Source organism: Mixophyes fleayi, chromosome 1, assembly GCF_038048845.1.
Source record: "Mixophyes fleayi isolate aMixFle1 chromosome 1, aMixFle1.hap1, whole genome shotgun sequence".
In the NCBI taxonomy this organism is placed as follows: domain Eukaryota; kingdom Metazoa; phylum Chordata; class Amphibia; order Anura; family Limnodynastidae; genus Mixophyes; species Mixophyes fleayi.
In genome coordinates, this window is record NC_134402.1 from 212,068,509 (window position 1) to 212,096,129 (window position 27,621).

The 27,621-nt window shown below is 36.5% G+C and overlaps 1 protein-coding gene across 1 annotated transcript in view; it reads left to right on the top strand.

Annotated features, from left to right (window-relative positions):
- The window catches only part of LOC142149471 (receptor-type tyrosine-protein phosphatase S-like), a 418,525-nt gene that overhangs the window by 124,417 nt on the left and 266,487 nt on the right, over positions 1 to 27,621 (top strand). The window contains 3 exon segments of the mRNA XM_075204866.1: positions 6,150 to 6,260; positions 20,124 to 20,393; positions 24,771 to 25,352. Coding sequence (XP_075060967.1) covers positions 6,150 to 6,260; positions 20,124 to 20,393; positions 24,771 to 25,352 — 963 coding nt within the window.

Genomic DNA, 27,621 nt, shown 5'->3' on the forward strand with positions numbered 1-27,621 from the left:
TTTAGACTATCATTCTTGGCAGAGAAAAATCTTACCCATTAATAAAGGTGCTTATTAAGAAGGAACCTGTGAAATAGCAAAGCCTTTGCAGCTGGTCTGCAATTTTATATCAACACACAAGTAATCTTCTCTTTTTTTTTTTTTAATGCATACCAATAAAATAGATGCTTTTAATTGATTTAAACATCCCGGAGTGCCTTGATATATGCTTCTTCTCTTTTTTCTTTTGCATTTATGAGAGGGGTGTAACAGGATGGACCGCCTATGCCACCCTGTCTGTTGTTGCTGGGGACCGGCTGGGCTTACTTTGCCACCGTTCCCTTTCTTTATCCAAATTGTGCCCTCTAACCGCAGTAGGAAGGACTTAAGCTGCTGCCACCACTGGAGTCCTTCACGGCATCCAGAACCGCATTCCTTCTGGGTAACTGTCGCTGCTGGTGTACTACCTTGTTGGTGCACCTGGGCTGGTACCCCTGACCTCTTCCTAAGATCATGGTTGCTGTGGATGGATTCCCCTTGGCCTCTCACACTGGCCAGAGCTGCCGGGTAGTGGGTAGAGTGGTGATACCAGAAAGCTGGGTCCAAACCTCAGTACAGCCGGAAACGGATTAGATTTGGGTCTAATCTGTAGGTTTCAGGAAATACAGGAGGGAAGAAGTTGTCAAAGCAGGATTTGGAAGCAAGTGATGTTTATTTGCTCAAGTGTCCATATAAGGACAGTTCACACTGGTTGATGGTACCAGTGATCAGAAAGTCAAATGGAACAATATATTTCAGTACAAAACAGTGCTGTTTTATACAGTTTGGGTCGCAGCCTAGCAGAGGGTAAGCCAGCCCCCTGCACTCTTTGCTGGCCCAAGAAGTCTCAGTTATTTTTAGTATCAGGATGCAATATGTGTACCCAAACATGGATTTAAATGCACTTTATACTTAACAAAATTTACACTTGTCTGTGATATCCTACATCACGTGCTGTCACTCAGGAACAACAGTAATTACCTCCTTTGGTGCATTTAGAATAAAAATGATATGTTCGTTACTCACATAAATAGACTTAATTAGCCTTAATGAAGACTTCCTCTTGAAGCTACTCAACAGTCTCCTCAAACAAATGCTTATTGCATCAGACATATACCTCAGAAAATAATGTATTTCCTATACAAAGTGCCACACGATACAACAAAACCAGTACATCTGCAATAATATAAATAAGCGCTCTGTACTATTTCCTTTAAATAAATTCATACAATAAGTTATTTATAAGTGATCCAGCCACAAGGGGAGTTTATGAAATTGTATTTATATTAAGCTTGGGGGGAAATCATCCTCAATAGATTTACAAATTCCCATTAACCTTTGAAACAACCTTTTGGTTTTCTGTTGCATTTTGCTGGAAAAAAGATATTGAAGAACCCTCAAATGTTGAGTAATAGGGATGCTCTGTTACTTTAATGGTAAGGGTTACATTTATTTTTGCTCATTTTTTAATTAGATTGTTCTGAAAAAAATAAATATATATATATATATATATATATATATATATATATGTATGTATATATATATATATATATATATATATATATATATATATATATATATATATATATATGTATGTATATATATATATATATATATATGTGTATATATATATATATATATATATATATATATATATATATATGTGTATATATATATATATATATATATATATATATATATATATATGTATATATATATATATATATGTATATATATCTATCTATCATCACATGGAAAAATAAATTAAAAAATTATGTATGAATAAGTAAAAATGTATCCATCTATCCACAGTATTACCTCTAGTCTCTCAATACAGGTTTAATTTGGGTGCAACATTAGACATATGTTATGTTGGATCCTAAGTAAAATTTACCCAGTGATATGTATCAATAATCATAATGGTAAATATTTTTTTCAGAATCATTTTAAGAAATGGTATTTCCTTTTCAAACTCGACCTGTCTTCTAATCTCCCTACCTAATGGCAGATCTTCCACCAATTGTGGATGGGCAATATCTACTGTATACTTTTTTATGACCACAAAATATGTATTTAACCTTAACCTATAAATGCTCATTCTAAAACCCTTTCAAAGTAACTTTTCTGTTTGCTTTTTTTTCCTCCCTTCAGCCTAATCTCCTTGCTTTATTAACAACATCTATTCCCACTTTTTTTCTGTAGCTAACACATAGATAATTTTTATAAGTAGCTGTACACTAGTGCTGGTTAATATAACATCACAATAATTTCCTTTCCTTTAGTTTGAATAAAAAAGGTAGTTACATATTTCCACCATATCCTGAAAATGGCATTACTGTAGTATCATTATGATGAAAATGTAAAAGAATTTACTTTCATAGAAGTAGAGGTTGTTCACTTAATGGTGTTTTCTTGTGGGTTTCCGTACCATTTCTCATAAATTTTATGTATTGAAGGCATTTAAATCTTAAAGTTTTAAATCTAGTGTAAAAAATGTGTGTGTGTATATATATATATATATTCATAATATAGTATGCTGTTTTCAGGATTGGGACAAACCATATCAGTATATGGGTCTGTGTGCTAGTTGATCTCAAAAGCGTTTTTCCTTGAATTAATGCGGGTACTGCATTTTTATGGATTTCAGATGCTATATTTTGACCAAGCAGTATGGCACCATTGACATATTAGAATACTGTGCATTTGTCTTTCAGTTAAGGAAAAGTTCATATAAAATGGGCACACTCTTCATAATGGTGTATGATTTCTACTTAAACAATGATTAAGTAAGAAATATTTTTGCGCGGATAAAATGTTTCTCTTTTATTCTTGGAGTTGTTGTTGCTGTAACTTTTTCCAATGATTTCAGTAAAGTGTTACTTTTCACAGCAAATAATTATATCATTCAGGCAGACCACATTTAACTAAAGTGAAATATAGTTAGAAATATATAGGCTTTCATTCCATATTTCTAGCTATTTACTGGCTTATAGCACAGTTTATCTTTAGGTAAAACATGTTCCTATTGGGAAGGATTACTGGGCCATTTTGTTATGAATTAGTATACTATATAGAGTGCAGGCCATTTCCTTTTTAATACAGTAATTTTTGCCTCTCCTCTTCTTTCTGCTCATACAGTTGGATAAAATGCATGTGCTTATTTGTTCCAATACCTTTCCAGAAAGTGTCAATGTTAGCCATAGTGTCATCTGGTATTCTTTTTAATGCATTACTTTGTTATAAACGGAAATATGTGATCACTGCTTATTTTTCCTAAGCTAGTGCCACCTTTCTATAAAACTATTTGGAAGCTTTGTGGTTATGTTAATAGGTAATAGGTAATAGAAGATAGAAGATAGAAATAAAGGTATGCATTTCTGTGACATAGACAGAAGATTTAGCAGTTGGCAAGACCTCTTTAAGTTATGTTTCTTGTGAAAAGTATACAATGCCTTTCAGATTATCTTAATTTTTGCATATTTCCCCACTGAATGGTATTGAAGTTTGCATTGTTTGTAATGATAAGTAAAAAGAGTAATTTAATAAGACTGTTTCTCAGCTGCAGTTAGAATTCAGTTGGCACTTGCAGCAAGATAATCGTCCCAAACATACAATCAAGTGTAATGAAAGCGACCAAATAAAACTTTAGATATGACCAAGTCAAGGGCAGCACTTTATAGAAAGATTTAAGCAAGCAATTTACTCCTGCATTAGAATGACAAAAAACAAATCTTCTATCGCAGATGATGTTTGAAGTTATTGTACCTAAATATAGGGCAAAAAGTTTCTGAATCTAAAGGGTAATTACATATTTATACAGGAACATTTACTGTTGCATTTGCTTCTGGAGTTTTTGGTCCCTGGACTTAATAATTAGATATAATTGCCTATATTTGCAGTATAAAAGAAGAACTCATGAAAAAATGTAATTTTGCGAAGAAATCCCACTCCCTCATGCTAGCACTAATTGGCCGACAACTGATTCTTATTTGGAGGAAGGTCCCCAGCTCTGATAGGACAATTAGCGAAAATATGCGTTCTTTTAAGTTTTAGTGATGGACTATATTTGTGATACTGTAGAAATATATCTTAATTTCTAGAGGTCAGCTTTCCATATATTGGAACATAATATAATATGTCTTTCTATGGTGCAAGTTTCAATGATGTGTATAGATATGCCTAGTATATACCAAATTGTCCCTTGAAAGTTTATTCAGATGATGATATGATTGAGTGATTTTGCTGAAAAGGGTGAAAAAAATACAACTTTTTGGTCTTGCTTTCTTACTTTTTATGCCACAATATCTCAGCTGAAGTTCTAATAACATCCAGTGGTAATATATAAAAAAATATGCAAACATTCAGAAAATCCAAAAGGATTTATTTAATTTCATTAGAAAATCACAATTTAGCAGTTTAAATAGTACCGAACACTAAATGATTTGCAATCATGCAAAGTGTCTGCCCTAGAAGTTCTATAAATAGTGGCTAATGCTGTACTCTTTAAAATGCTAGTAAGAGAAAAATACACATTGTTTAAAAAAGCTCAAGTTGACGCACACCAGTCTGCCTAACAGAGTAGAGAGAGCCATTTTGTGGGCTTTAAAAATACAGAATGCAGTTTCTTTATTCACTAGGGAATTAGTGACAGCATTGAGGCTCAGATTGACACTGTCTTTGTGTCTCTTTTTTCTATAGTTCCTATTGAATCAATAAACTGAATTGTCCTGAATATTGGTTCAGCCCACACAATGGCTTCATTCACTGTATTTAAGAGATGGTGCATTTTAAGTTATAGTTAGTTTATACAAGTAATAAATGAGTCTGAAGATGTGTGTGGGCGGCTAAAAGAATTTCTTCCTGGATACGGGACCCTTTTTAGGCTGTGTGCCTGGTAAACTTAATTCCTCACCACTGTCACTTCTTTTCTTTGCTTTCATTACAGAAAATACACCAATTCGAGGTAAGGCATTTCATAACCTTCCAAATGGCAACACTTCTCTACTTTAAGTTATTGGATTGCTCCTTGTTAAACTTCTAGCAATACTTAAGCTGGGCCCCTCTGTCCTTGTGTTCTTTTCTCATTTTTTGGATGGTGCAAGTTGCTTTTTTAAAATAATTTAGTTGCATTATTATTATTATCAATGGTTATACAGTGATTGCACCATCTAAAACAAATTGCAAGTATTGCTTTTGTAAAGCTGTCCATACGCTGCATTCAGGCTGTCAAGTTTGGCCACACTTGAATGGACAAATTGTATAATATCTGCCAATTTGATGTTCATGCTGAATGATAAGATAACTTCCGTCTTCACTTGGGCCTGTTAGAGCATTCGGAAGTGACACACAGATAAGCCGATAATGCTCCTCTCCTGACTCCATTTCCCAAATGCCTAATGATCCTATTTATTTATATTTTATCAGTATCAGGACTGTTCTTGTTTTGGTGTCCCCACATGCCAATATAACATCACCGGTGACATTGCATCATGTGGGGCCAGCATAAGTAAGACTTCACATCTTTCCAGAATAATCTTTGCCACATAGAATATGACTTTGATTATTTTAAACAGCAATCCTGGGTGCCCCATGTTAGAAGATTGCATAGTGTAGAAGACATCCCTTGCTGAAGAAACTGAAACTATCCAGGAAATAAAACACCCAGACACATGTGAACCATACCATAATAACACCCATTGTAGCATGGCTGCAAAGTGCTACAAGTAGATGTCTGTGCTTAGTGTTTAACAGTTATTCAGTATAGCGATGGAAGACACATGTTGTGCGCAGTGTTTATTATATATATATATATATATATATATATATATATATATATATATATATATATATATATATATAATCGTTTGATAGCCATATCTTACGCAATGCAATATGCCAGAAGGTGAAGTCTATCAATGACATGACAACCAGTATTATGGATATTGTTTACTGTTTAAATTGCCTTTTATTTTCTGTGACTAGGTTCCTTGGTTGCTGAATATATCATTGTGTTCAGCAAGTGGGTATAACAGAAGGTTCCTCAAATATCGGCCCTAAATAAAATTTTCAAAAGAAATTATTTCAAAATTAACCATAATTTGTTCTGCTGTTGTTTTCTACATTCTTTATAGGTGCCTTACAAATTGAAAACAGTGAGGAGACCGATCAGGGGAAGTACGAGTGTGTGGCGACCAACAGTGCTGGAGTTCGCTACTCTTCACCTGCTAATCTTTACGTGAGAGGTAGGGAGCCGCAGAGCTCTGCACGCTGGTAATGTGAACAGTTTGCAGGCTGTACCTGCTGTCTGGTCCCAATATTACTAATATTATGGAATGGTTTGGTGTTTGGGTTAATGGCTTGTTAGCTATAAGTATACATTACAGTACATGTACCACTAAATCGGGTAGCTGCTGACTATGGTAATCATTATTATTCCACAATCTGTAGTCAAAGTACAACGTAGTTCTTAGTTGCCACTAAGATATCACACTTTTTCAGTTCATGAAACTAGACAGTACAATGCAAAATTAAATATTTGGTAGGTATATTACTTTTGTTTCAAGCGGGAACCCTAAAGTTACTTTTAAGTGTTTATTGTGTTTACCTCAGGAGGCAAGGAATATGAATATCTTCCCACTTATATTGGTTATATCTGTTTTTTACAATGGAATACATAGCAAGAAATATAGCAGGATAGGAGGAAGACCTTATCTTTAAAAAATGTGTTTTCTTAATGAGTGCGGAATTTATACATAACATTTATATTTAAATGATATGGAATAGTCATGCAATGAAACTGGTTAAGTTGGCAATATACAAACAGTATAGAACCTAGAGGCAGTTAAGAAGTGATAGAATTGCTTTTACATAAAATGTGTACCTCAAAGACGTGGTAGGTATGAATAATATATCAAGATTCTAAAAGCGTTTTTTTTTTTTTTTTTGTATAGATCATTCAGTGATTTGTAGTACAGCATATTTTGCTGTATTACCAGCGTAACTGACAAATGTATTTATATCAATGGGCTTGAACACAGTTATCCTGCATATTTTAAATTATTGCACAATAACACAATCGTTTAATAATTTTTATGCTCTTTCCATAATTTACAGACAAAAATTAGATGTAAATCATTATGTAATTATAATGACAATGTTGGGTCTTAGTAAAAATATTGTATATTTGCCAACAATGTACTGAGCATATGTGTCAAGTCTTACTTGTGTATTCAGGATAGAGAAAATAGTTAAGACACATTAATGACTTGGATGGGTGGAGCTTTCAACTAGGAAGCTATGGAAATATATACTTGTTACTATTTTTAAATATATATTAATGGATTAGTCGCTTTGCAGCTAAAAGCCTGGAGAAGGTCTTTTTTTACTCTCTCTGTGTCTCCCCTATTTTTTCTCTTCTCCTCATGTCATTGTGTTCTGCATCAAACCCCTTAACATCCCTCAGAGCTACGAGAAGGTTGGTGTGTTTTTTTTTTGTTTACGTTCTTTACCCACATTTTTACATTCTTAAAAAAAAAATGGAAAGAAAAAAAAATATCTTAGTCAAGGACAGTGCAGCTGTCCATGGGCTTTGGGGATTGAGATGATATTGCATTGTGAGACCTCTCTATGCATCCTTTGGTAATGTTGCTGGGTTTTTGCACTTTTCCGTCGTCATGGTTATTGGGTGCTTGGGCATTGAGCCTGATGCATGATAGGAGAATGCAACAACTATCTTTGCATGTCTTTTTTTTATTATTTATGTGTGCTTTTTTTAAATCTTTTGGATTTCTATTCCGTTCTACTGTCCTTATATTAGCCATTTTTATTTTGCTTTATTGTGGTAATTAATGTATATTTAATTAGCTCAGTTCCTGCCCTGTGGGAATGAAAATGGACATTTCATGTGTTTTTTAATCTCCATGTGAGGTAAAGCTACATCATATAATCCATTCTTATGAATGCATTAACAAAATTAAGTTAATGTTAGTAAATCTTTTCTTCCAGTTTTTGTTTTTTTTTGTTTTTTTTACAACCTCTAATTGACAAATTATTCTTCTATGTGTGCTCACAGTAACATAAGTCATGAACAAGCCTTAAGTTTATATTTATAAAGAGGATAATTTATGATTAAAAAATAAATACATATGCCTTCTATCTTTTATTTCTATTTAAATTTGTATTAAGTACTAGTGTTAACATTTATTTATATGTTAAATGCCTCTTAAATATTCAAATAAGCCCCAAAGTGAGCAAAAAAATGTTTTCTGTCAATTGTTTAGATCAAATAAATTTTATATTGAATACACAAACCATTAATGATTTAGTTCTGAATTTGTTTTGTGCAAGTACTGTAAATATGACATCTAACTTGCTAAATGTAGAATTATTCCAGTAATATTTGTGATTTGTCATTGGTTCATAAGTAGCTGAATGTGGTTAAAGTTTTCATGGGGCAGGAACAAAATGACAAGGAAGAAAAGCTGCGCCTGTATGTGCGTTCCACACTATTTTTGCTTTGCTAGGTTTTCTTTGCTTTAGAGGAAACATTAGATTACACCTTGTAAAATTTAAATCCAGAGGTTCATCTTCCTTTTGCTTGATCATTTTTCACAAAGATCTCTGCCATGAACAAGAGCTAACTTTAACTTATTATATGGGTGAGTTCAAAAGTATTCAATTTTTATTGTGCTGTAATCATTGAATATGACTGTGAATATTGGAAAAGGTGTAATCTAAGCTTCTTTTTGTTATGTAGAGGCTGTACATTATTTTGGCTCCCCTCTTTACATCCCTTTCTTCTTCATTTTGGAATAAGACGGAATGACTCCTGTCTCACCAAAATGGTATTATAATATTTGTCTTTCCCTGTTTGGAGCCGCCGCTTGCTGACTGTTGGAGTGCGATGAAATAATTGGATTATGTTAGTGCTTCAAATGCTCATACCACTATGTTTTTTTTATTGTAATTTATTATATTTTTATCATTATTTTTCTTCTCTAAATCGGGGCTTGAAAAGTCAGAGGTTAGACTATCGAATCTAGCCTACAATTTTAATTATTGCAAAGAATACTCACAGAGCATACTTTTACATGTGAAGGATGAATCAAACTAATATCTGCAACCTTCATAATGTATAACCAAAATTTTTGCCTATGCAAAATCTGTTTTTAAAAATATTGTGTGGAGATTTGGTGTTAAGTGTGTGTTCTATGTTTAACATGTTTATTCATTTATCTGCAGATACAAAACAGTCTTCTCGAAGGAAAAAGCATAACAGTATTACACAAGATCACTGGTACAGCATAAATTCAAATAGAATCAAAATGGGTTTTGCTAGCTAATCGAAAGACCAAGAGCCCTGGCTCAATATAGTCTGCACCTTTCCCACCTATGTACATTTACACAGTAAAATGTTAATTGATAAATAATTAAAAGATCATTTTAGAATGATGTTGAAGTCACACATTTCTAAGTATGTCATACAACTTATTATAGTTTACACAGGTAACATTTTCTAAACAACATAAAAACTAGACTAAATAATGATAATAGTAATATTATCATAATACTATAAACCAAGATGCTACAATACAGCAGGACTGAAAGAGATAGTTCAGATTGTTAGATGGATGGCAAAAATCAAGTTAGGCTATCCTTCTGTCTTGGCCTGTTAAGGTGATATTTACTTATTGCACACACAAAAAACAAATTGTGTTTTTTGCCAAGTAGCAAAATAATTTAATAAGGTCTTACAGTAGCATGTCATATGTTCCATTGAACAAGAGCATACATATAAATGTACTAAACCCTGCAATAAAAACTGTAATTGGAGAATTTGAAGAGCAGAACCGGTGACTAGTGGATTTCTTTATTTCCCTGTGTGTTTTCATCCTCATACTCATTAATTGCAATTCAAGAGTTTAGAATGTCTGCAGAGCTTGAGAAAATGAGAGCAATACAAGCTCCACTAAAATGAAGCAATGCAACTACCTATTTATCGGTTGAAATATGTGACATAGTCATAGTTGAGCTGCTCCAGTAGAAAGTGATGCAGGTTTTCTGCAAAGGTACCTGCAGGTTCTCCTTTTGATGATTGTGATGACATGGTTGGTGTGTAATAGGGCTGTGACAGGATGGACCGCCTATGCCACCCTGCCTGTTGTTGCTGGGAACAACAGGCAGTTGTTCCGCAGTAGGAGGGGCTTACAAATGCTGCCACCACTGGACTCCTTACCGGCATACAGAACCGGGTTTCTTCTGGATAACTGACGCTGTGAGTGTAACCTGGTACTGGTGTACATGGGCTGATACTCCTGACCTCTTCCTATGGATCAGGGTTTCTGTGGATGGATCCCCCCTGGCCTATCACACTGGCCAGAGTTGCTGGGTAGCGGGCAGAGCGGTGGTACTGGATGCTGCGTCCCCAAACCTCAGAAACAGCTATAGGTCACAGGAATAGAGAAGTTTCCAAGCAGGTCTTTGAAGCAAGTGATGTTTATTTGCTCACCCTGGTTGAAGGTATCAGTGAGCAGGTCAGATGGAACAATAAGAACAATTTTCAATACAAGATAGTGCTTTTTATACAGATTTAAACACAGCATCCAAAAGTAAGCCAGCCCACTGAGGTCTGAGCTATTTTTAGAATCAGCATGCAATTTTTTTACCCAAACATGGATTTACATGCAATACAAAGCTTACAATATTTACACTTATCTGTGATATCCTAAAACTTGATGTGATTTCCTGTATCTTATTTTGGACTCAGGAAATCTGAAAGCAGTGTAATTTAACCTTCCTGTGCCTTTAGGTGCTGGACCCTCACACATCAAAATGTCTAATTAACATGAGTCCTTTTTTTAGACAGTCACAGAATACACATTCCCAAAGAAAGGTACAAACAAGTCATTCCCCCATATCGCAATACAATAAGCGTTTGTGGATGAAGTCTTTTGTGTATCAGATATATACTTCAGAAATCATGCATTTCCTAGAACAACAAATTTCTTTCCCTGGTCTCATAAATAAAGATATCTCTTTACCAACATACCCATAGTATCAAAAATAAGTACATTTGCAATTATATAAATAAGCGCCCTGCGCCATTTGCTTTAAATAAGTTTATAGCATAAGTTATTTATAAGTGATCCATTCACAAGGGCTATGTTACCTTTCTCCCTGAATCTTGTCTAGTATTATGCTCCCATCTCTGGGAGTCTTTTCTATGTGTGAAATTTGGTTTAGTTTGTAATTGAAGTAAAGAAAACTAAATTTAGTAAGAAATACAATAAATGCAATTCTATTTTAAAAAAAAATAAGCCAGAGACCAAGGAAAGCTGAAATACAGCTGGGGATCCTAAATTTCATCGTTGTTGCTTTATGAAGAGCTAAAGCCAACCTTTTATGTGGTAGAATGATCAAGAAAGGTATACAAGTTAAATTTCATGTAATGCCCACCTAATTCTTTCTTGTATTTTGTCCATATCCTCTCACCCCCACTTTTCCATCATGTATGTGTGTGTGTGTGTGTGTGTGTGTGTGTGTGTGTATATATGTGTGTGTGTGTATGTGTATATATATATATATATATATATATATATATATATATATATATATATGTACATTAATATATGTGTGTGTGTGTATATATGTGTATATATATATATATATATATATATATATATATATATATATATATATATATATATATATATATATATAAAATCTTTTCTCCAATGTCTTATCTATGCCTCCTTAACTCCCCCTTGTCTTGTTTATTCCTCTCCCTGCTTCTCTTTGCCTTGTCTATGACTTGTATTCTCCATGTGTCTTATCTTTAGTGCTATTCCTGTGTCTTGTCTTTGTCCTTCTATTTTGGATACCTCTGCCACTTTGTGTTTTCTGTCTGCCCCCATTTTTTCTCTGTTCTTTGTGATCCCTGGTATTTTATTTATGTCTTAGTATCTGTTATGCCCTCTTGTCTGTGTGGTGTCTATGTGCATTTCTCCATTTAGTTCTGGACCCCACATTAGTTCTACTTTTTGCATGTGGTGTCACCGTGAAATGCGTAGCTGCCTCTCTTCTAATGAACTCTACACTTTCTACCCTGAAAAGGGTACCTCCAAACAGTGGGTTCTGGACACTAACCGTTGAGTCCAGAACTTGGTGTAGTCATTCTTCCAGTCTCCCAGCAGTGACTGGAAGGATGATGATACCAAGACATTACGTAAGTCATTATGTTACGTAAGGCTACCCATGCTATGCGCCATGGGTAGCCTTATGTAATGACATAATTGAAATGATGCAAAGCAAAACAATGTCATAACAAATCATATCATTAATGCATCAATAATGCCACATGTAGAAATGAAAAATATCCCTCTTACTCTCAAATGAATGCTGTTTGGGGAGAGGGACAGTGCTTTTGGAGGATTATTTTTTTTGGCCCTGTGGTTCCTCTATTTTTGTGGAACTTCCAAGTCCTATTATGTATTTTTTGTGTTTGATCATTTGACAACAGTTGGAGAACCACAGGTTGACTAAACCTAATGGTGATGTAAAAAGTAAATATTAAAGTAAAAAAATAACAAACAACAACCCTAATATTTTTCTTCTTTCTTGAAATAACCTAATAAAATGGAAAAAATCCTGTCCAGTCTGATTTGTTTACACAAGGGCCACACAGTAAAAAAAACTGTAAGTAATCTGTATTGTGGAGCAACAATCAAATATTAAATTTTGAAGCTAACAGCCAATCTGATGCATGAAGAGTGATAGAAAAATATTAGCATTTTCCACCACTCTCTGGTTTAATCTTTTAACCAATGAGAGTTCAAGACAGAGGGAAGAGAGGAGAATATAGGAGACTTGAAGTAAATAATTTGGCAATACAGTATCATGTGTTCTCTCCATCAGAGTTAAGTGCACACCCACATAGGCAAATTTAATATAGCATCTATTCTATTTAAACACACTCAAATTATTATCTGGGTCCTGAGTAACTGGTTGTTTTAAAGTTTCTCCTTAACCATGACTGTGTCTGACGTTCTGAGGCTGATCTGCCTTTTTCTTGTCCCTTACTATTTGATACCCTGGTGTCATCTTGCTATGTGTTTGAACCGTTTTCGCCTGCCCTAACCTTGGCCTAATATTGACCACAGGTCATTCCTCTATACAGTTAGCTGTTGCCTAGTGAGGCTACTTCTTGGGTCTGCATCTGTGGTAGGTTCCTTGAATAAAATCATATTATTCCCTTGTGGGGTCCCCCAGATCTAGCTAATGCTACTTGCTAGCAGTACAGAAGGTTCACATCCAAGGTAATTAATTATTTGCTCAGGCCATGGACCCTGCTGACATTCAATTGCCAGTTAAGACTCTACAAGACCAAAGACAGTTGAAAGGAGGAAACCTCTAGGTTCCTGGATACACTTCAGGTTTTATGAAGAAAATCTGGGCAGAGGTTTTGTCCAAAAACACTCATCTCTTGTCGAATTGCGATTCTTCTTTGTTAAAAATAAGAACCATAATCTCTCAGACCCTGCATTCAACATTATCAAAAATAGTTATCCTCTTGCTTTGATGAACTGTATGATTGCACCCCTAGAACTTCAGAATTTACAAAGGTTGACTAATGGAGAACTTAATTAAACCCATGTAAAGAAAGAAGAGGAGTGGAGTCTTCAATACTTGAAGCCTCTGTAGTCCACTAACAGCGTTTCCAAATATAGATAAATATATATATATATATATATATATATATATATATATATATATATATATATATCTCATTTGGTTTCAGGTGATGTTTGAATTTTCACTTCAGATTTGTTCTCTGATAGGAACCATGCCAAAACATATCTTTGAAAAGCCACAACTTCAGATCAACCCTGTAACATTTTCCCCTATCTTGAATTATCCTTAACTTGTCGGTTTAAAAGCCAATAGATTTCTCAGCATTGCTAATTCATCAAAACCTACTGTACTTTGCTTGCTTTCACCAAAAAGGGAACTTACTGAAACTATCTCTGCTTTTCTCCTATTAAAATCGTATATATCTGCTCCAGTACCACTGCACTCAATTTCCTCTTGACCCTTCTTTTTAGCAATAGACTCCTCATCCATTGCAGTAGAAGCAATATTGTCTCAAAAGAAACAAAGCTGGGAAAAGTGATACTTCTGGCTTCTTCTTTTTTTTAAAAAAATGTTTTCTTGTTGGCCACAATAATGCCATCGGAGAATGGGAGACTCTTGCTGTCAACCATGCAGTAGAAGAGTAGAGGCATCTTTTAGAACAGGGTTGTCCAACCCGCGGCCCACAATGCATGATTTTAATTGCTGCAGCTCCTGTTATTTGTGGTTACAATTATCACAGTAAAGTTGTCTTTAGATGACTAGTTAGCAGAAAGTTTTGTAGATGTTGTAAATATGACACTCGCTGCCTACCCACTAACAGCAACATTGTGTAGCTTAGCCTGTCACTTAAATCCATCAAACCAATCGTAGCTCCCTACAAAGGGGTTGTACATGGTGGCAAATCCTTCTCTAGGTGTATACAAGCGCAGTGCTTTGGATTGGATGGTCAACCACCTGAGTGGAATATTACATTGTATTTGCTCTTCAATCCACACACTCAGTAAATGTTCCATGTCAGCCATAAGAGAGGAGAGGAGTTGCTGTGGCCACTTTGTGCTGACAATTAGCAGAGCCAAGGCACCTCAAAACTTCTAGCTTAAGTTCAAATGACAAACTTTTTTTCTGCTTCTAGTCCACAGTCTTTGCCTGTCTGATTCACACGCTTTGGTTTGAAGACGAAGTATTAGTATTATGTATACAGCATTGAGGTTTTGAGCTGAGTACTCTGTTAGGCATGTCAGTGTTGGACTGTGCAGGGTTATCCCAGAGAGGGGCAATGGGAGAGGGTATTGTGGTGGTCTTCAAATGTAATTTGCAGTAGTCCCAAATGTTGGAAGTAAAGGAAATAGCTGGGTGAACTTTCATTGTTCTGGTTCTGTCACTCACTGGTATCCCCAATGCCGAGCCTAAGAAAGACACCTTGCAAGCTGAGGATTCCAGAGTAGTAGACAGCGAGGACATTAAATAAGATTGGGATAGAAGTGTGAGGTGATGTCAGTGTAAGCAGAATATCAACTGCAAATAAACTGAGTTTATACTGTGACAGGATGGGCCGCATATGCCATCCTGTCTGTTGTTGCTGGAAACCGACTGGGCTTACTTTGCCACTGTTTCCTTTCGTTATCCCAAATGTGCCCTCTAACAGCAGTAGGAGGGGCTTACAAATACTGCCACCACTGGACTCCTTACCAGCATCCAGTACCGGGTTTCTTCTGGGTAACTGTAGTGTTGTACTGTACATAAATCTGGGTAACTAATGCTGCTAGTGCACCCCATCACTGGTGTAACTGGGATGGAACCCCTGACCTCTTCCTATGGGTCAGGGTTGCTGTGGATGGGTCCCCCCGGCCTATCACACTGGCCAGAGCTGTTGGGTAGCAGGCAGAGCGATGGTACCGGGAAGCTGGGTCCAAACCTCAGAAACAGCCGGCAACTGATTAGAGTTGGGTCTAATCTGTAGGTCACAGGGATAGAGAAGTTTCCAAACAGGTCTTTGAAGCAAGTGATTTTTATTTGCTCACCCTGGTTAAAGGTACCAGTGAGCAGGTCAGATGAAGCAAGAACAACAATTTTCAATACAAAACAGTGCTTTTTATACAGTTTTTGGACACAGCCTCACAGGTTAAGCCAGCCCCCTGAGGTCTGAGCTATTTTTAGAATCAGGATGCAATATGTTTATCCAAACATGGATTTACATGCAATGCAAAGTTACCAATATTTACACTTATTCGTGATATCCTAAAACTTGCTGTGATTTCCTGCATTTTGTTTTAGAGACAGAGAAAATCTAACAGCAAGTCTAATTAAACCTTCCTGTGCCTTTATGTGCTGGACCCTCACACATCAAAAGGTCTAATTAACATGGGTCCTTTCTTCAGACAGTTGCAGAATACACATTTCCTCCACATGAGATTTCCAAAGAAAGTTACAAAACCCCAAACAAGTCATTTCCCTACCACAAAATACACAAAAGACTTCCTAAACAAATGCTTATTGCATCAGCTATATACCTCAGAGATAATGCATTTCCTCTATCAAAGTTAAAACACAAAACAAATTTCCTCCCCCTGTCTCAGAAATAAAGATATGTCCTTTACCAACATGCACACAATATCAAAAATAAGTACATTTGCAATTATTTAAATAAGTGCCCTGCGTGATTTCCTTTAAATAACTTATACCATAAGTGATCCAGTCACAATACTCGTCAGACCCAGCCACAATACCCCTAATATCCGGAGGGAGACGTATCCTCGTCAACAGGGGTTTTATCACAAGAGCAAAAATCAGCGGTGATAGTAGACATCCCTGACAGGTGCCGTTTAAGATTGGAAGTGAGGAGGAGAGTATTCCGTTTACAGAGACCCTCGTCGAGGGACCAGAATAAAGGGCCTGGATCCCATGAAAGAAATTACTGCCAAATCAAAACTTTTAAAAAGTTTCCAGCATGCATGGCCAACTGATGCAGTCAAATGAGAGTACAATGGCCGGGGTCTTGGAGGTGTTAATACAGTGTATAAGATCGATAGTACGCCTAGTATGATCACATGTTTGTCTGCTCGGTATGAAACTGACCTGGGGGTAAATGCATCAAGCTGAGAGTTTTCCGGCGGGTTTGAAAAGCCAATCAGATTCTAGCTATCATTTATTTTGTACATTCTACAAAATGATAGCTAGAATCTGATTAGTTGCTATAAGCAACATCGCCATTTTTCAAACCTGCCGGAAAACTCTCAGCTTGATACGTTTACCCCCTGGTCTTTAAGGATTAATTGAGGTAACACTGCATTAAGACACTCCGCCAGAGTCTTCGCATATATTTTAACGCCTGTGTTCAAGAGTGAGAAGGGTCTGTAAGTTGCACAATCTGAAGACTATCTAATTGTTTTAAATGTAGAGCAGTCATATGACGCAAAATAAGAACAGCAGTGTATTAAAAAAACGCTATTTAAGCAGAGTTTGTAATTGGCTTGTGAAGGATCATTATCCCTCTTCTTCTCCCTAAAATATGTCTTAAATAACTCTTGATAGGAACCATTACAGCAGCTTTTATCTCGAGCTTCAAAATGTTCTATTATCGTCAGTTCATTGTTTTATGTGCATATACACTATTAGGGGGGTATCCAATTGTTGCTCCGGGCGCCGCCGGAACGAGCGCATTAAAACTATTACCGTTTATACGGTAATTACTCGCTCAATTTCAGCTCGCAGCTCCCTGAGCAGCGGGCTGAAATTGAGCGAGTAAATTACCGTATGAACGGTAATTACGCGCAATATTACCATATAAACGGTAATAGTTTTAACGTGCTCGTTCCGGCGGCGCCCGGAGCAACAATTGAATACGCCCCTAAATGTACTTTTCCTAGAACATATTCCTGGATGGAAAGTAGAAGCCATAGCCCAATTAACTCCCAACACTGAGTGTGCAAAAATCGGGCAATTTAATAGGGATCTGTGGCCTTCAGTTAAATAACCATTGCCTCCATATGTGTGCAGTCTCCACCCTTTGAGGTTCATTGGAAAATCTTAAAAAACGTGTTTTGCCATAGTGCGCAGAAGCAGATGCATTAGTCTAGCTATCTCATGTTCTCTACAGAACACCTTGATTCAGCCACCTCCTTCCATCAGGAACAAAAATGTCACCCGCTCGCAATGGATGCAATCTTGCCATGCTAATCTGTCAGCATATCAATAAAAACAGGTTCATGGTGTTACAAAGCAGAAAGAAACAAAGTGCTCTCACAAGGGTATATTGCTGCCTAAAGGCCCTGTTGTGGTGCCTACCACCTCCCCAACTATGTAAGGACCTTGATGCTGGCTTTTGACTAATGCCATCATGCAGCATTTTTATATAGTGAATGCAGATATAGTGCTCTGTCCCAAATGTCGAAAACATAGGAATAAAAACATATATTTAACATACCTATTTTAAAAGGCAGTAAGTAAAACATTCTTTTTCACAAATTCAAACCTGACAGGTATTCTATAATTATTAACTATCTCTAAACATAATTCCACATGTATTTTGCAGCTGCATTTTTTTTCTTGTATTTTAAAAATCTGTAATTGTACATTCACAAATACTGTTGTGCTCTGTGAGTGTTTCTTTTATGCTTGCATGTATTAACATAGTTAAATAGCTAATAAATCTCCAAAAAACAATTGTTTTCACCCTGTTCTTCAGACTCCGATATTTGGTATTTAGAGCCAGTTGTACATTTTTAAATTCTATTTTTTATTAATCTCTGTTAAAGTTTGTATTATGTTTTTTTTTCTCATGACAACACAGTGTATGTATCACATGCTGCTGTTTGTCTGTAAACGTGTTTGCTGACTAAATTTTGCTAGTCAGCTTCTGTCCCATTTCTACTCTCTGCACTCAGTTATATGTTGGCCCCATCAGAAGACTTGCACTAGTCTGTTCTGTCCGCATGTTACTTTGTTTTCTCCACTTTTCTTCATTGTATGTTAGGTGTGCCTGAGGATTTGGTGGAGCCTCTGTGACTCTCTTCTTTGGAACAGATTCTTTCACTATATCAGACATCAACGACAGCTAGAAATGCTGAATGTTGTGTGGAGGGTATCATTTAATAATACCTAACTTATTGTACATTCATGCATCAGAATATTCACATCACATCTTTTTCATCTATATTGGCACTTTATGTCCAAAAGCAACATAATTTTATCACAAGAAACCACAAGATAATAAAACCCCCATGTAGTATTTGTTTATAGTCACTTTTTCTTTTCTTTTCTATAGGACAGTTTTTATACATCGCCTTGTACACATTAAATATTTTTGGCTGTGTCTAGAATAATTAATCCACTGTTTGTACAATCAAAACTAGTACATGAAATTACTTGCCTATAAGGAATTAATATCACATTAGCAGGTCCTTACATTGCTTAGCACAAGATGTTACCAAGAACAGAGTCACTCTGAGTGGGGCTGCCTCAACCCCTTGATCCATGTTCTAACTTGTGAGGTCTGAAAACTGCATCCACCTATCAGCAAGGGGGATGCACAGAACATGTCACTGTTACTCTCAGCGTTAAGTCCATCACATTGTTTTACTATGAAAAATCTGTTTATTATCCCACCAGGATTGTAGGTGTCCATGTGTGGAAGACCTTTAGTTACATATGCTATAGTTTAAAGCATTAAGTGGATTCTCTGCCCATGATTCCCATGATGCCCTTTTCCACACCCAGTATTATGCGGGCATTTGCTAGTTGTCCTTATGTTATATTCCTCTGCATTTTTCTGTCTTTCCCTTCCCTTTTTGTCTTCTTTCCCGTTTATGTTTTTATTTATTTTTTAATAAATTTGATACCTCTTTTGCATGATGTATGTGTTTCTGAGAGCTGCATTTATCGATGAAACCGTGTCAGACTATAAAAAGGCTTTGTTAGGGTTTTTACACCCCAAAACCACAAAAATTTCATTAGAGTTTCTCATCTCTACTGCTGATATGTGGTGCACCGAAATAGCAGTTATTATTTTTTAATATAATTTGATACTAGCTCTTAGGGTGGTTTGGCTATGGTGAAGTATGAGAGGCATCTATCAAAGCCATGCTTTGTCAGTTGACATAAGACCAATTCTTTTTAAGTCAATTGGTACTTTAAGAGGCATTGTTTATAAATATTGTGGGAGTCATATACTGCCAAGAGTGGAATATTGTACAGTTAAATTAGGTTGTTTTACCCCGTATCTGTTGTTATAGATGAGAAATTGCTAATAAATTTTTGTGTATTATCTGTGCTGTGATGGGTGTAATCCTGATCTATGGAACCCTTTTGCTATGAATTATGGCTTCATGTTTTTATATTCTCACTTTTTGTTTGTGAAGTAAGTTTTTATTTTAAAGTCTTTTTTTAAAAATACAAATATTTCTTTATTTCTAAAGTTACATTGTACCTATTTACCTATTTTATTGTTCCTTCTCTATCCTTGTTAATTTTACCTGCAGTTCGTCGTGTTGCTCCACGCTTCTCCATTTTACCTGTGAGCCATGAAATTATGCCTGGAGGTAATGTAAATATAACTTGTGTTGCGGTTGGTTCACCCATGCCTTATGTGAAGTGGATGATGGGTGCTGAAGACCTAACCCCAGAAGATGATATGCCTGTGGGTCGTAACGTTTTGGAGCTTACCAATGTCAAGGAGTCTGCTAATTACACCTGTGTTGCAATGTCAAGTCTTGGGGTTATTGAGTCTGTAGCCCAAATCACAGTGAAATGTGAGTATACGTTTCTGTTTTATGAGAAAAAAGGGGGATCAACCTCTGCAGCATTCCACTTCTTGTATGCAGCCTAAAGAATTCCAAATCTAAACATACACAAATTTAGTAGAAAAACAGAATTTTAAAACAAGGTTAGGAATTCTCTCTGGCTCAATCAATATCCCCTACAGTAATAAAATCAAATATACTTATAAACAGATGGCTTGTTATGTGATAGGGTTTCTCCTAGTAGATATTCTCTGGTAGAAAACACATATAAAAAAGAAATAACATCACAATAGTGAAATATTGTATGAACATAGCATTCCTATAATAAAGTCCATCAACTGCTTCTATAATGCAGACGGTCAGATAAATCTCCGATAAACAAAAAATTGTCCCAGATGCAATACCCCCTGATGTCAAACTACTCACAAGAGAGAAAATAGATATAGGCGCTTCAATATTTGAATCTGTGTATTTCTGTCCTTCGCTCTCTTATCAATCCAAAGCCTCAGAAAGCCTTCCATCTGATAAGGTATATGTAGACCAAAAAAACAGAAGGAGGTGCATTTAGCATAATACCGTTTTATTGATGTACAACAATCTTTAAAAACATGTAAATAATCCAACTCACATCAGAATATGTAAAAATCAGTGTACAATATATGCACTCCTACCAGAATCGAAGAAATATACAACAGTGTATATTGATGTTTAAACAGGGATCCCGGGATATCCCTTTTACTGGTAATCCTCTCACAATGGAAAATCAGATAGGATGGGGGATGAATGAAAAATCTTCCCTTTTATATCGTCAAGAACAATCAGCATAAAATAATAAATCCTACGTAAAATACACTTTTAATTGAAATGAGCAATATCCGATTACAATATGATCTTTCATTGTAGGAAACCAATAAGAATAAAAACAATTAAAACAATATAATCAAGAAATAAATACAGCGTTATGTGAAGCGTACAATGGAATACACCAAACTTCCGGTTCTTTAGCGTAACGTCATATCCGGTTGTTTAACTTGTATTAAAGAAGACATGTATGATAGAGTCCAATGAGACACATATGATACGTATTGTGGAACTCATCTCTACTTCTGGGTCTTTATATATGACACCACTTCCGTTTTGATTGATTCGAGGATGTAAACAAAGAGAATAACTGCAAGACACATCTCATCGTACAAATGATCTACAATAATTTCAATCAAACAAAGCTCAATACAAAACAACCTGTTTTATTCCTTCATTCGGTAGTAGAAAATTCCTCAAAATAAAATAGAGAAAAGAGGCACATTATCATTATATCTCGAAATTGACACTATATTAAAAAGCATTTGAGCTCAAAGTCCTTATTTAGTCCTTTAGGTATAAGATAATCTAATTTGAATATCCAGGCCATTTCCGTTCTGGCTAGTTTGTTTTTCAGATCTCTACATTTCCAATTATTTTGTATAGCATCATAAAATAGGAAATATAATTTGCAGAGCAAATATGTTTCTCTTTGAAATGTAAAGACACTGCATGAGTTAGTATACCTTTTTTGATGTGTCTAATATGTTCGCATATATACGTATCCTCAAAGGTCTTGATGTCCTGCCAACATAGACTAAACCACAAGTCCAACCCAATATATATATATATATATATATATATATATATATATATATATATTTATTTAATATTCATGGAGTTACATGTGATCAATCGATAGTATAAGTTTGGCCATGAACCGAAAAGTCTTCGAATTTACTATGGTCAATCGTCCTACATGCCTCACAAATCCCACATCTATAAAAGCCTTTATTCCTTGTAGTCATATCTGAATTTATCACGAAGTGTACCCTTCTATCTTTTAGGATTGGTTTCCAGTTTATAAATAAAAGTAGGCTTATTAGGAAGAATTCGGAAGAGTATGTTTTATGATCTGGAAAGTTACTATAAACATGAACATGCTATCTGCAAGCAACTTGCAGTAAAGCTGACTTTATCCATTATGGAATTTTAACTTGATTGCTTGATATTTTTTCCTTGGTCTTCCAGTGAGTTTTAGTTTTTGAACAAGATGTCCAATCACAAGAAAGTTTTAACTCTAATATTCTCCCTCTAATTGGCCAAGGTTCAATGTTCCTGTTTCGTTTTAGACATAATCTCCCCAGACTCTTCTCTAAAGGGTCATACTCCTGATATGACTGGCAGGGGATTTTTTTTAATTTTTTTTTACATGGGACTGCAGTCTTCCAATCCAGTGCTTGGCATGTGGGGTGTTAGAAATGAAGAAATTGAAGATTCCCCTGCCACTCATGACCAGAGAATGAGCCATGGTTCACTGTGTGTATTGGATGTCATACAAGGACTTCATTGTTTTGCAAGTTGGGGGTGAGATTAATACATAAATATTGAAAGGAAATGTCAACAGATACTAAAGATTCACTAAATTGAAAATACAAGTTGCCTTGTTTAAAAGACATACTAGTAGCATTTACAAACATACATTATGGTTCAAGATGATTGCAATAAGGTGTTGATGATGAAAGGAGGTTTTTTCTAAACACAGCAGACTTCATGTCCTGAAACACTGAAGGCTTATGCTGTCAGTTACTTTAGCAGACAATGGTGACTATGAGACATTAAGGGGCTGTAATAGTATGGACCGCCTATGCCACCCTGTCTGTTGTTGCTGGAAACCGGCTGGGCTTACTTTGCCACCGTTCCTTTTCGTTATCCAAAAAGCGCCCTCTTGCCGCAGTAGGAAGGGCTTACACGAGCTGCCACCACTGGACTCCTATACCGGCATCCAGAACCGGGTTTCTTCTGCGTAACTGACGCTGCTAGCGTGTCTCCTTGCTGGTGTACCTGGCTGGTAACTCCGGACCTCTTACTATGGATCCGAGTTGCTGTGAATGGATCCCCCCTGGCCTATCACACTAACCAGGACTGCTGGGTAGCGGCAGAGCGTTGGTACTGGAATAGCTTGGGTCCAAACCGCAGAGACAGCCGGAGAACGTATTAGATTTTAGGGTCTAATCTGTAGATCACAGGAAACAGCAATATTGTAGATGATTCCAAGCAGGTCTTTGAAGCAAGATGTTTATTAGCTCACACACACTGGTGGAAGGTTCCAGTGTGATCAGGTCAGATGACAATTCAGAAGAACACTTACATGCTCACAGAGCTCATCTTTTATACAGTTCAGAAATAGTCTATTTTTAGAAACAGGATATACTCTATTCACACCAACAGAAATGTACATGCATTTCAAGGCTAACAAAATTTACACTTAGTTATGAAATTCTTAAAAAAACCTTGCTGTGATTTCCTGAATCTTATTTCAGAGACAGGAGACTCACTAGCAAGTCAAAAGTTCTAACTGGCATGAATACTTCAGACAGTCGCCGAATACACATTTCCACAGATCAACAAAAAGGACTCACAACAAGCCACTTCCCCAAACCACAATACACCAGGCTTGGTAAACACAGGCTCATTGTATCAGCTATATGCATCAGAAATAGGCATATCCTACAGCAAGGTTAAACAGAGACAAATTTCTTCCCTGGTCTCAGAAATAACAACTTCGTATCTTACACTAAACAAGGATAAGTGCAAATGCAATTACATAAATAAGTGCCCTGCGCTATTCGCTTTAAATACATTTTTACCCAAAGTTATTTAATAGTGAAAGCAGAAAATCTCGCGCTCCGTGCACTATTACCGTAGTAACGTTATTACGGTAGTTTTCTCGCTGGATTTCAGCTCGCAGCTCCCTGAGCTAACTACTACCGTAATAACGCTAGTAGTTTTAACACCACGGAAACTTGCGACAATTGAATATGCCCCTAATAGTCTGCACTCAGCTGCTCTTGAAATTTAAATAGAATGTGAAATATTAGTGAATGAACTAATAACTCATTTTGATAAGACAAATTTTATGTAACACTAGCCATACACAGCTGAGTCACAGGATGACTTTCTAATTTTGTTACTCACATGAATGCCATGTAGGGCAAGATCTGTCCATTCAGTGCTTTGACCAAGAGGTGCGGATTACTTGCACATAGGGGCCTATTACTGTAGTTGAAAGATGATGCATATAGCCTACATTTATGAACATGGATTATGAAACCGAGTAATTTTGGAGCCTCATATGTGTCTGTATAGGGATAGTTGGCCTCTATCTACGGCAATATTGCCAGGTGTTGTGCTAGTTTTAGGTTTCATGGTCCTTCAAAGACATCTCACGTTTTTCAGTTTATGTCTGATTAAAAAATAATGATAGAGACCCCTTGTTAAATACTTTGTTTAACTTATGGTAGAAAATATTTTGGCTCCTGTGTTTCATGTTTTTTCATGTGTTTTTCTTTCCTAACTTCGTAGCCCTTCCTAAGGCACCTGGGGCTCCAGTGGTAACAGAAACCACTGCAACAAGCATTACAATTACTTGGGACTCAGGAAATCCTGATCCTGTGTCTTACTATATAATAGAGTATAAGTTTAAAACACAGGATGGACCATATCAAATAAAGGAGGACATCACTACTACAAGATACAGCATTGGAGGCCTCAGTCCTAATTCTGAATATGAAATCTGGGTGTCAGCAGTAAACTCTATTGGCCAAGGACCACCCAGTGAACCTGTTGTGACACGCACAGGAGAGCAAGCCCCTGCCAGTGCACCTCGAAATGTACAGGCACGAATGATCAGCTCTACTACTATGTTAATTCAGTGGGAAGAACCTGTGGAACCCAATGGTCAAATAAGGGGTTATCGTATCTACTACACTATGGACCCTGACAAGCAAGTCAGCAACTGGGATAAAGTTAATGTGGCTGAAAGTCTCTTGACCACTATCCTAGGCTTACTGGAACATGAAACCTATACTGTCAGAGTCTTGGCTTATACTTCAGTGGGGGATGGCCCACTCTCTGATCCTATTCAAGTAAAAACACAGCAAGGAGGTGAGTAATTGTATTTCTCTCATAACCTCATTATCTAAGGAGTATGTCTAAATATTTTTTTTTTTATTTTTTTTAATAGTTGAATGTAGTTTTACTGTATTTGTTTACTCTTGTAAAAAAAAGCAGGCAAAATACCTTAATGTAAGCATTATCACTTTTACACAATTATTGCTCCACCAGAAACATATTCTCATTTTCAATAATAAAGTTACTTGTTTGCACATAGGCCAGGTAAGCATTATAATTTGAGGTATTTGATCGGATTTGGGAGTGCTACCAAGAAACCAAAAAGAAATATTATTAATAGTGAATTTATAATTGACAAAAGCTATATAGTTAAAGGTCAAGTGTAAAACAGAAATCTGATCATGGATAATAAATAGCTTGTCAAGTACTATTTATAATGATGTAATCAAATAAAGTGTATCAATAAAAACATATATAGATAAGTATTTATATACATAAATTCATTTGGGGTCACTAATAAAAGCTATTTAAGGTAAAGTGTAAAACAGGAATCAGATTATGGAAGAGAGATATATTTTTAAGATTACAAAAATAAAATATTTATTTTGACATGATAATATAAACTAAATTAATATAAGCACATCTAATAACAATGTAGAACATCTATCACATACAACATCAATGACTTGAGTTTGTTTTAGATAGAAAATATACAGATTTTATCTATACCAAATATATGTACTTCATTGCAGTACTGACGATATGATGCATTTTTGGATTCGGGATCAAAGATACAGTATATGTTTTATATTTTCCCCTCTGATACATAGCTGTCAATATTTTAAAATTATGTCCATGGACCCTTTGCTGATGAGATGGAGTATCTAAGCATACTGTCTCTGTGGGTCATGACACATTAAAAATGTGTCATTATGTTATCTATACTGAATTTGATTTTGATGTCTTTTTTTGCATTGAAAAATTACTTGCCTGATGCCGTGCGAGCCTAAGGACCACCCCCCGCGCACCCTTTGAGATTGTTAATCTTACTGCGCTTTAGCTTTTAGTAATGTCTTTGAATCCGTCCAGGATTCCTTTTACTCAGGGTTTTCGCCCAATTGGGCTCTTTCTTTTTCTATCTCCTTTCTCTTCCTTTCGTGACTTTGATCCACCCTCTTACTGGTTCTTCAAACTTCTGCTCCGCCCACAAACTAACAGGTTTTGTTCCCTATCTAACTGTTTAGACCCATTTCCAGACTCTGGCTCCCCGCTGCTGCCATGGCTTTGAAGATTTTTTCCGTCAACGTAAATGGCCTCAATTCGCCTCGTAAACGTACGATTCTCTTGGGTGCCTGTAGGAGAGAAAATGCAGACGTTGTGCTTCTTCAGGAGACTCATCTCACAGGAGTCCACACACGGCTTTAGGGTAAGCAATTTTACCAGACCTCCTTCGCCTCATCGGACTGCAAGAAACGGGGCATTGCTGTTTTAATCCACAGTAAAGTCCCCTTTCTTCATTCCAAGACCCATGCAGATCCAGAAGGCCGCTTTCTGCTGGTGAGCGGCACACTCTCCGGTCTGCTCCCGTCACACTGGTCTCAGTTTATGCCCCGAATCAGAGGCAAAAGTCTGTCTTTACAAAGCTCTTTAAGCAAATTGAGCGGTTGACGCAGGGCCATGTTATCATGGGAGGTGGCTTTAATGTTACTCTCGATCCGGCTCTCGACAGGTCTCCCCCCTCCTCTCCCCGGCGGGGTATCTCCTCCTCCCATGAATCCTCCAGCTTGTCAACACTCCTTATACACCATCGTTTGTACGACTCCTGGAGACTATGTAATGCAGACGCCAAGGATTACACTCATTTCTCAGCCCCGCATCAACTATACACGCGCATAGACATGTTACACATTTCACACTCACTCATCATGTGACGCGGGCAGACATTACCCCCCTCTCTTTGACAGACCACTCGGGTGTTTCCCTCGTACTAGATCACCTTAAACCGCCCCCCCCCCCCCAGCGCAGTAGATGGCGCCTAGACGACACACTCTTACTCAATAGTTCCTAGACATTAAGACCTCCATTACTAATTACTTCCAAGAAAATTCAACCCCTGACGTTACCCCCGGAATTGTTTGGGAGGCTCACAAGGCTACCATTCGAGGCCAATTAATTAGTCAATCAGCTGCAGCTAGAAAGAAAGCAGCTGAGGAAATTTTATCCTTAGAAAGTGGATTAGTTTCACTTCTTACTCAGCATCAAACTCACCACTACCCGACCCTACTTCCCAAGATTGCGTCAC